Raw genomic sequence first — 11,073 nt, forward strand, 5'->3', positions numbered from 1 at the left:
ATGTGTTTACTCGTTCCCCCCGCAGGAAATGACAGACTTTTTGACTATGAAAGAATTGCGCGTGTCGTCTCCGGTTGGTTTAATGCTCTAAGGCACTGACGGTCGGTCAAGCTCTGCAACCAGCCTTTTAAAAACCGTTGTATAATATTTTAATTTAATATAATATTTTTATTTATAAGATAAACAAAAAATTTTCAAGTATAATAATTAATTATGATATTTTTCCTCTTAGATCATTAAGTTTAAAAATGCACTTCGATTTTCCCACCACTTTCCCACGGATTTTCCCATTCTTCCTGGTAAGATAAAATAGATAATAAAACAAGAGATGAAACAATTTTGTTTATTTCACATTTGATATTATATTCTGTAAGAAAAAAAAAAAAAATACTGTCATCGTCTCAAATGACAGTTGTCAGTTGTCATTTTCCATTTTCCCTAAAGTGGACAATTTACGTTCAGCATGTGGATGTGTTTTTAAATTATAAAAATATTTATTATTTAATTAGTAACATATCTATCTTTAAATATTATTAAGATAATATTGTTTCCTCCCGATAAAATGTTTGCCTCAAAAATTTATAAATATGTAAGTAAATGTTATAAAATTAGCACTCGCATTGAAATGTTGTAATACATAATAATAATCATTGTGCTTACCTACTTTTGAAGAGTCTAGTCTTTTAATATTCTTTACTCCTATTTTACAGGCTAGACTTGCGTCGTTATTAAAATTTAATAAAAATGTTACGGCACAATCAAGTTCTCTATTTGGCCAACAAAAACGGCTCAAGAGTGATTTATATGAACCCGACTATTTGATCGTAAGTATAAAGTGGTAACATAATAAATCAGATATTTCACATTCATAATATAAGTAAAAGATTTATAGGCATTAGCCTGGTTTGGATTCTGTCTCAAACTTTTTTTTATAATAGGAGTGTCGGATCTTCCATCCTATCAAACTATGATATAAAAAGCAGTGTAAGTGTGGTTTAATGATAATTAAAGCAATAAATAAAATAAAGCTTTGCTACTGATATTAATTTTGTAGTTTTCTACTAGTAGACCGGGAGATACTGACACAAAATTTCGAGCCGTTTGTAACAGGATGGCGGTTCTACGGGGGTCTTAGTACGCAATGACAAAAAGAAAAACGATGGTGTGAACGCTGGTACCGGCGGCTTAGTCGCGTGGGCGTTAGTCGAACTCGTCGGAAAATAGCGAAAGTCAAACGATTTGTAACAGTATGGCACTTATTTTTCCTGTAAGTTTGAAATTTCAAAGATCTAGGTGTTGGAAATCTTCACTTATATAAATTAATACTAAATTAATTTTTCAAGTATGACAGCACTTTTTCCCCCTACTAGAAGTATGGCAAATATAATAATGGTCACATTTTATCAAATACTCTCCAAAAATCCAAATGCAATACTGGTACAAAAAGTTTGGCGAAATAAAAAATTTTTGCAGATTTTCGGCGGTATGGCGACCATTTGGAATCGTCCGAAAAGTATGGCATGGCGATTTTCGTAAATGGCTGCACGACGATGGTTACCTGTGCAAAAGTTAGCCTGATACAAATGGTTGATTAATTGTTTTATTTAAATCAACACATTCGCGTCGGTATGGCGGGCTGTAAGTCACACCGGAAAAGTATGGCATGACACTACCGCCTACTTCTTTTTTATGGGCTATCGGTAAATTCTAAAATTTTTGTGTTACAAATCGTTTGACTTTCGCTATTTTTCCGATGAGTTCGACTAACGCCCACGCGACTAAGCCGCCGGTACCAGCGTTAACACCATCGTTTTTCTTTTTGTCATTGCATACTAAGACCCCTGTAGAACCGCCATCCTGTTAAAAATGACTCGAAATTTTGTGTCAGTACCTCCCGGTCTATAGTAAAATAATTTTCAATATTGAGGAAAAGTTTTTGAAAATATCCATCACAATTGACATAAAAAATAAAAATTATCACTTTTTAATTCATGTACCTTTTTTAAATAAAAGTAATATTTACAGAGTATGGAACCAGACGAACCTGTTTATGATTGCTTAAATATACAACTAAAAGGATATGACTACACATTGTTAGAAAATTGCCAAAAAGAAATCCATAGATATGCTGAAGTAATGGGTATACAAGTAGATGAATGGTATGTATGACGTATTTCTTTCCTGTATAGAATTTCCATCCAAAATTTCCAGCTATTAAGAGCTGTTGTCCGCAGCTTCGGCCATGTGTTCAATAATATTTTTGATCATAATGGATATTTGCATGCCAAACTTCGGCCAATCTGTCCAGTAGTTTCGACTGTATGTTTGATAGATAGAATTAAAAATAAAAGTTATGCACTAACACTCTCGTCTATATAACCCCTTTATGATAAAGTTTGTCTTTGGAGTAGAAACAGATTAGTCTGTTGCAAATGTGAGTAAATGTTTAAAAAACTAGTTTCATATTATGGGTATCATGGAGCTGTTTTATTTTTTTCATTAGGATTTTATAAATCTTTTTGTATCTTTAGTCAACTGTCAAACCCAATTTTTCTATTTACAGTTGGGCAACACCGGCTAAACAATTAAAAATACAACGGTTTAAACCTGGTGGAACAGCTGTTGATTCTGAGTACCAATTAAATATTTATGAAAGGAATGTTCAGGTATGTAGACTGTTATATAGAGACATTTAACATATTATATAGTAAAAAATCTATATATAAAATTAAAATATAAAATATTTCTTTTTCATAAATGTACGAACTTGGCTGCAGTATAGCAGATAGCCTGTAATAGGCTTGATTTTACATCATATTATAATTGTACTAGTTTTCCATTTGTGGCTATGCCCATGTAGAGAAAGAAAACCCCCATTCCTGTGGTATTTTTGGAAAAAATCTATCTGAGTATCATATGGAATTGAAGACTTTAATGAAATGTAATAATAATAAATTAATAATATGAGTGCTTTATTGAATAATAATATTGTTAAATGCATATTTCCTGTTTTCTTCATTATATTAAACCTTCTTTAAAAACGGTATTGTTTTCAGGTGGTAGACGTACCCGCATGGGCGCTAGGAACATTATTGCGAGTGTCACGCGCCCTTTTACCAGAGGGTTGTACGCTTAACGTTCATGAACATACAATTGAACATGAAGACATTCGATATGTGCCTGATAATGAACTTCTCGACTTGAAACAGCAACTAGAGGATATGGGAGGCAGCCGCCCTGAAAAGAAGAAGAGGAGATAGTGTGAACTAGTCTTAATAAAGTAGATTATAGGTGAATAAATAGGTTTGAACATGTTTATGTTTTTTTTTTTATTTATATTGCTTGTGTTTTTGCTCTGTTTTTAGGTAAGTGAGATTTTTGGAGTAATAGTACTAGTTACATATTATGTTATTATTAAATCAATAATATCATATTATAAAGCTGAAAAGTTTGTTTGAATGTGCTAATCTCAAGAACTACTGGTCCGATTTGAAAAATTCTTTGGTGTTGGATAGCCCATTTATATAATTTAGATAACCGTAAAAAGGGCAAAGCTAGTCTATAATATAAAAATGAATCCCAAAATGTGTTGGTAAGCGCATAACTTGAGAACGGCTGAACCGATTTCGTTAATTTTTTTTTATTATATTCCTTGAAGTACGAGGATGGTTCTTATGTAGAGAAAACGTAAAAATGTACCACGGGCGAAGCCGGGGCGGACTGATAGTATACAATAATTTGAATGAGTTCAAGCGTTGTTACAGATCCTTGATAGGTGTAAATTTTGAATGAAATCCGTCCGTCGTTTTCGTACAAACGTACCTACAGGTTAAAAAAAGTTTTGGTAAATAACGTTTATCGAAAAAAAACTTACTCCTATGCGGTGGTATGGAGGGCACTGGTCGAAAAAGTATGAATTTCAGGAATATTAGGTTTGCATTCGTTTGGGTATGGCGCTGTAAGAGTTATACCGGAGAAGAATGGCATTTAGCTTCGTATTTATCGATTATCGGAACTATTTTTGTGAAACAATGCCTCAGATTTCCCATAGTAGCTGGGTAGGTAGTTACTAGTAACCTAATGGCTAATACTTTTTTTTTTGTTATTGCGTAATCAAACTGCAAAAGAACCGCAGTACTGGGAAAAGTAATCAAAAAATTTGTCTCATCATCTTCCGACGTATCAGTACTACTAAATTTTAATTAATAGACGTAACCACACCCCGGACACTCCATACAAAATTATAGTTTTGACAGTCACACTGTAGAGACTGCAAATGTGTGTGTAAACTCTTTATGGTTGGCACATTTGTGACTAGCGTAAAAAAAAATTCGCGTTTTTCTGATGAAATACATCCGTAAACAGCACAATATCTAACCATTTTCTACGAAAAACGATAATCACAAATCCAAAATAATAAAATTGCTTTAAGTCAATTTGATTAATGTTGTCAATCTTCGTTGCGTTTCGTCTAAAGACGTCGTTGGTATCGTCCTTGCGGGGAAATGGGTACCATAACATGTCTGATCGTGCGGGGTGAGGTAAGTGTTTAATTTTGGCGGGAGGCGGAGAGTGTCCGTTCTGTAGCGTTTAGCTACTATTATGTATTCTGTGGTAACAAGACTTTACTACTACACTACCTATAATAATAATGTCTACAACTTATACTAGTTACTACTTACCTACCCTTTAAATATATAATATACAAAAGGAGATTGCTCATTCATGGGCGTAGCCACGGTGGGGCAGGGTGGGGCACTTGCCCCACTCTAGCTTTAACCCTTATTAAAACGCTGGGAGCTATACTTCCCACGTCTCAGATTGAAGTAAATCGTGTTTTATTTTTATATGCTTAAACCTAATGCAGTGTAATATTTATCTACGCAATCTTAACATTTCAGAGAACTTTTTTTCATGGAAACTTTATTATAATGTCAGTAGGTATCTGATATTATAAGCAAGCAACATTAATATCTGCTTGTGATTAATTTGCAAACAAAGTAATAACACTGGTCTATAATAAACTGTATTATTTCGGAATACCTACCTCGACTGAACCTCTAATCATATTTCACGATCTATCATAGTACCTCTAATATGTACCTACCTATTAAATAGCTTTAACATAACTGGAGCAAATACCCTTTCTCCGCATGCAATCGCTGATTTTGACGTTTCATTTTGCGACACGCCTACGAAATTGCAATATTAGCACCTTTAGGTTTCCCGTTTGGGTAAGCTAATGATGTATTGAGAACAATCTGATATTGTATGAAATATAACTCGAGCAACACCTAGCTATCGAAATCAATCCAGAATACTTTGAGTACCTACGTTCCATTTACCTCTAGTATTTATTAACTATTAGATAATATTATACAATTCGTCTTTGTATTTGCATCTCAGAATCAATCAGTAACCGAAAGAGCATGTTTATTTAGTATTTTGCAATCGATTGCTGCGATTCCTAATTATTTATCTAAGTCTATCCATGACCCGCATCTACCAGGCGGATCGTCGTCGCTTAGTCACATTTGCAGTAAATATTCAGGGCGCGCACCTCACTCAGTGTCAATGGACCCTGGTCTCATCATGCAATCTAAGCCTGAATTTTATCTGAGGTATTTCGTATGTTTATTAGAGGAGTTGTATTTGTATGTTTTGAAACTAATAAAAGTATTCCAAGTAGTCGATAAGGGACGTTTATGTTTATAAATTCCTTATTTATTGCAACGTGTATAATATAGGTAGGTACACAGTTTATCTCCCAGGAATTCCACTCAATGTAATAGATTTGAATTTGAACCTATTTCTATATCCCCAATCGTATTTTTTATTATTGCTGCAGAAAGTACAAACGAAATATGGGAGATGACTAGGATTAAATTGTTATTATGAAGATGCTCCAACCTTATTAAAAGATGGTAATTCTGCTTGATCTACATCCGAATTGCACCTATCATCGCAATTGCAAAAGTGCCTTTCAACGGTTGGGTAATAATATGCTTACCAATTGCATACTCTCAAAAACCATTAAATCATCAATGTACGATACTTTATTATGATGCACATAATATTAAGAAATAACTAAATGCTTCAGGACATTATTTAACAGCTCATTTATGAGAACATTATCTTCGCTACGATTGTTACGTATTAATGTGTAAAATATTATGTGACACTTTAATCGATGCTTACTTTCTGTTTTGTAACCAACCTATCACATAATTTGCATGATCGCGGTAAATTAATCAATGTAAGCTATTTGTTTTATTTTTGAAAGTAGTAAGGTCGTAAACTTATAACCTCAATAGTAGGAGGCAATGTGATTATTTATGTTATTTTTATACAAGCCAACACCAACTACTTCCACCTACTGTGAAAATGAGATTTCGGGCATATAGGTACCTTTAAATGTAAACCTTAGGCTGGTTGCAGAGCTTGACCGACCATCAGTGCGTACGTACGTCAGTCGCGCTTGTCATATTCATAAAACCACGGAACTATAATGACTATAGTTCCATGCATAAAACCTTTCAGACGGTCGGTCAAGCTCTGCAACCAGCCTTATACTGTAAAAACTTTATATAGTAAATCTTATTATTTTTGTCCTAAATTAAGTATTACAAGTGAAATCAATAAGGAACGAGGCAATGAATAGGTATAATTTAGGTCAGTATGAAAATCGGTCTAGCCGTTTCGAAGAGTATAAAGGTTTTGTTGCGGTCATTAGATAAAATTGCGACAGCGTGTTTTTTAGTCTTTTTTTAAACTATGTATATATCACTTACTATATAATTTAAAAGATAAAACAAAGTCGCTTCCGTCTGTTCGCGTCTGTCCCTACATTTGTAGATCCATCTTAGATCCTTCATCCTTATAACAACAACAACGCAACGGATTTGATGCGTTTTTTTTTATAAATAGATAAAGTGATTCCAGAGGATGATTTATTATATAAATGTATTTTATATGCCCGAGCGAAGCCGGGGCGGACCGCTAGTATATATTATTTTTATTGGTTCCAACTTCCAACATCTAGGTCGAGCTAAATAAAACGCTCACACTTACATGCTGTAGGTGCTTCTATGAAAATATGTTACTCGCTTTTGGTAACGTGTTTAAAAATTAAAGAATTTCAACGTTGTTAAATAATAAAGATAAAAAATTATATCAAAAAGGTCATAATCGGTCACGTTTTGATGAATCGTAAGATTACGATTTTAACCTTGTACCTTAGACAAAATAATAATCTTGTATATCGTAAATTATTATAATTACAAAGTGTTTACTCGCATTAGTGACCTTCTCTGAATATGTTGCATGTTGAATGATTTCACAACTTCATGACTAGATAATTCTTTTAAAAGTTCGTACGGATACATACCGGCCATCCCATTCCATAATGCACAATGCACATACCTATTATTCAAAGAGCGTAGATCATCTTATATATTAATTGTTAATATTAATCCTCATTCCTCATATCCCTGAAAATAATATTTTAAAAAATCTTTCAATATGTTTTTTCTACCCACAACACACAAAAGCTCTACATAACTACATATTATATGATTTTAAATCTTTGTAACTAGGTAAGTAGATAAATTTTTATCTTATCTACTAAATGGCGACTGCCAACTTGCGACTTGAAATTCAAAGTAGGTACCTAACTACCTAACTACCTTTTTGCAGTTGCCATCCTAGCAGTGCAGTGATAAAGACGATAAAGTATGTGATATGCTAGGAGCATAAAAGATCGGCTTGACCGAAAAAAAAAAGATATCTAAGTACATACTTAGTGGTCAATACAGACGAAGGCTAACGTTTTTCTCGTTATAACCTTATTAGACCAGTGCCGATAATTTTTGAAACAAAAAGAAAATCACAGTATACCCAGATTACATGGGTATTGGGTAACTCATATGTTTATGATGATTTATGAGTACCGCAAGATAGAGATATCCAACGTATTTTAGGATACATTTTTAGACTTCTGACTGGTTTATGACGTCCTTGCATTGAGTTTTATTATCATGAACTCATCATAGCATTTGCAACCTTTTGTAACTGTTTATCTGTTCATCAAAATGAGCTCAACGTAATAATTTTAAAAGTAACCGACTCGTATATGGAGATGGAGATTATGCTTAAAGCATGAAGTAGGTAGTTATGTAGTATAGTTTACATATACATATAATTCTTCTCTAAAACTCATTTGAAAGAGTGTAAGTTTAAATAAATGAGGTGATAGGTACCTACGTATATTGGGTCTACCGCCAAAACGATTGACTAACTAAATGCGTTAAATACGCAATATTAACCATCGATGCTGAACAAATAAGTAAGAATGGTGCTAAAAAACTGAAAATTTCTGTATCAATATATCAATTAATGTGTTTGATGAGGATTAATGATCATCTAACTGATATAGATGCAATAATATTTAAGTGCAATAGGAATTATTGTTAGTGTTACAATTGCGTAATGTTGTCATAGTTCTACAATTATTACTATGAGTCATTATCAACATGTAGATTGTAGACTGTAGTGTATAGAGACATGGTATTACATGTAATGTGTAATACACTACATACTTGTCATTTGTAGATCTAGTGCCACAGAATAATAACTAGTAGCTATACTACTTAGTGCGTAGATACGGATACAAAATATTATACGTAGTTATTGAATCGATTACTTACGTAACTATCATTAAGATATTAAGTACCTAACTATATTAAAAATAAATTTTAAAATTAAAATAAAACCACATAGGTACCACGTAAGGCGTAGACCCCAGGATAACAGGATTACGCGTGCCATATGTTTAGACGAGTTTCTAATACACCACCACCACTATATGGTCACCGAAGGAGCGACTTCAATATAAACTATTATCGTACCTATTCAGTAAATGTCCCGGATCTCCATCCAATTTCATAAGTTACACCGCACAAAAAGAATAACGTGTGATTTGTGCGACTTGATGGCCGACAATTACTTCATCATGAGTGCAATGTTTCGCGATTAAACGCAACATTCACACCGGGATGAAATACTTAATTATGCCATTTAGTTCGAATAACCGTTGAAAATACTTTATCCTGCGATTTAAATTGCGCATGTGTATTGGTACCTAAATTAATGTGTAAGTACCAAGGACGCTCGTAAATCGTTTATTGAAGCAATTGATTTCTAGATGGTAGATTAAGGATTAAGCGGAGGCGAACTGTTAGTGCGTGTACGTATACGAAAATGGCCCCACCGAGTTCCCTTCTAAAAATATGAATTGGTTTTAAAGATTTGGAGAATATCATTGAACTAGCTGTGCGCCGCGGTTTTGCCCTCGTTGCTCCGCTCCTCTTGTTATTAGCGTAATGATATGCTCTATAGTCTATAGCCTTCCTTGATAAATGGGCTATCACATAAACACACACAATAAAGAATTTTTCAAATCGGATCAGTAGTTGAGCGTAGAAGTAGATTAGCGCGTTCAAACAAACAAACAAACTCTTCAGCTTTGTAATATTAGTATAGATATTTGTATTAGAATCATCAACCATAATATGTCCTGCTATTACAAAGGTACAAAAATAAATTATATAGATGGGTAAGAAAAAAACTAGTTAAAACCACGCTTAAAACTCTAGAAATTATTATATTTTCACGGATCATTGACAAGTGTACAATGTTAGAATCTAAGGTTAGAATTAAATCTGTCATAACGGGTGGGTCAGGAGGTGGTAACATACAAACTTACAAATATGCAAGTGAAGTGTACTAGGTGTTAAGTACCTACTAGCGTGTTAAAAATATACAATGTCTGTTGGATAGTAAGGTAACAATTTAGGAAGTCGTTGTTTCGAAATCAACATCTCACTTTGTCTTATTTATTCCGCATAAATTCTACAGCTTATGGCCAAACACGCTAAAACCATGACAAACCTATCGATAAAGTATGACCCATGTTTGTATACTTCCGTAACATCGCAGCACGGCAGCAGATCAAGTGAATGTAATTCCTTATCTTAAATCATTAAAAATAAACAAAACTTATGCAGATAAATGTTGTGCATTACTTACATTTGATCTTGCGCAATTTTGGTTCTCATGATTGTTTTTAGCCCGTTATTGTAGTTATGATCTGTGAAAATATTGTAAAAGTGTGTTTTACTTTTTATCCGACTGTTTCAGAAAGAGTGTTGTGTTTTGCCAGAGTATAGATATTTCATATTCCATTATTGGCGAAGATTATATTGGCCCGCTACTTATGGTCAATTATTATAACTACCTACACAAAATAAAATGTTTTCGTAACATCAGGATACTGTTTAGAATTTAGATGATGAACAGGCTATATAGTGATTAGATGTAAAGGGTAAATATTAACCTTGGAAGCTTAGCCATATAATTTATACATAGGTCTATTGAATTTGGGATATTAGGTAAATTTAATTTTAGGCAAATACATCTACATTTAAGCCAGACTAAGCTACAGTGAGAAGTTTAGTTCAATCCTACAATATAGTATTGCTATTTGACCTTTTTTGGTTTAACCGTTAAACGAATGTTTTGGATTGAATCTTAATTTATTTTTGCGAGACACAAATATATTTATGCACCTACGGCAATCTACCACGTCTTTGATGAAGGCTAACTGAACTGTCGTGAGCTTATCTAAATCAATGTCGCCTTAAACTGCCTAGTGATGCAGGTCATTTTTGATTTGAGATAGGTTAAAGTGGAATACATAACTATTTCAACATCACCATTGGCCAAAATACTTATATGCTGGGACATGGGCCTTCTATGAGGGTTGAGGCTTAACGGATCTCTGTCATCTAATTGTTTAAAATAAATAAATAAAAATAAATTAACTCACAACGAGTAAGGTTGGCAAGTGCGGGTTAGTTCTGCACGCTCGTCTGGTCCTAAAACCTGACTTATTGATTTTAACACTACAGCGCACGCGCCCTTTTTTTTTACATGGTTGCTCGCGTGCTCTACCATAGTAGAAAACTGTATTTGAAATATTAAAAAAATGGGTGGTCCTGAAATGATAATACTCAG

General features: G+C 33.6%; 1 protein-coding gene across 1 annotated transcript; it reads left to right on the forward strand.

Annotated features, from left to right (window-relative positions):
- Positions 1-438: 438 nt before the first annotated feature.
- Positions 439-3,314, forward strand: LOC123693583. Its single transcript, XM_045638747.1, has 5 exons — positions 439-589; positions 711-824; positions 2,026-2,159; positions 2,564-2,666; positions 3,057-3,314. The coding sequence occupies exons 1-5, from the start codon at positions 563-565 to the stop codon at positions 3,258-3,260; spliced, it is 582 nt and encodes a 193-aa protein (XP_045494703.1). The 5' UTR covers positions 439-562; the 3' UTR covers positions 3,261-3,314.
- The last annotated feature ends 7,759 nt before the right edge of the window (positions 3,315-11,073 follow it).

Source organism: Colias croceus, chromosome 8, assembly GCF_905220415.1.
Source record: "Colias croceus chromosome 8, ilColCroc2.1".
Lineage (NCBI taxonomy): Eukaryota > Metazoa > Arthropoda > Insecta > Lepidoptera > Pieridae > Colias > Colias croceus.

Coding starts and splice junctions, on each gene's coding strand:
- LOC123693583 (XM_045638747.1), top strand. CDS start 563: ATGTTTGCCTCAAAAATTTATAAATAT. Junction 590..710: donor CCTCAAAAATTTATAAATAT/GTAAGTAAATGT, acceptor CCTATTTTACAG/GCTAGACTTGCGTCGTTATT. Junction 2,667..3,056: donor TTTATGAAAGGAATGTTCAG/GTATGTAGACTG, acceptor TATTGTTTTCAG/GTGGTAGACGTACCCGCATG.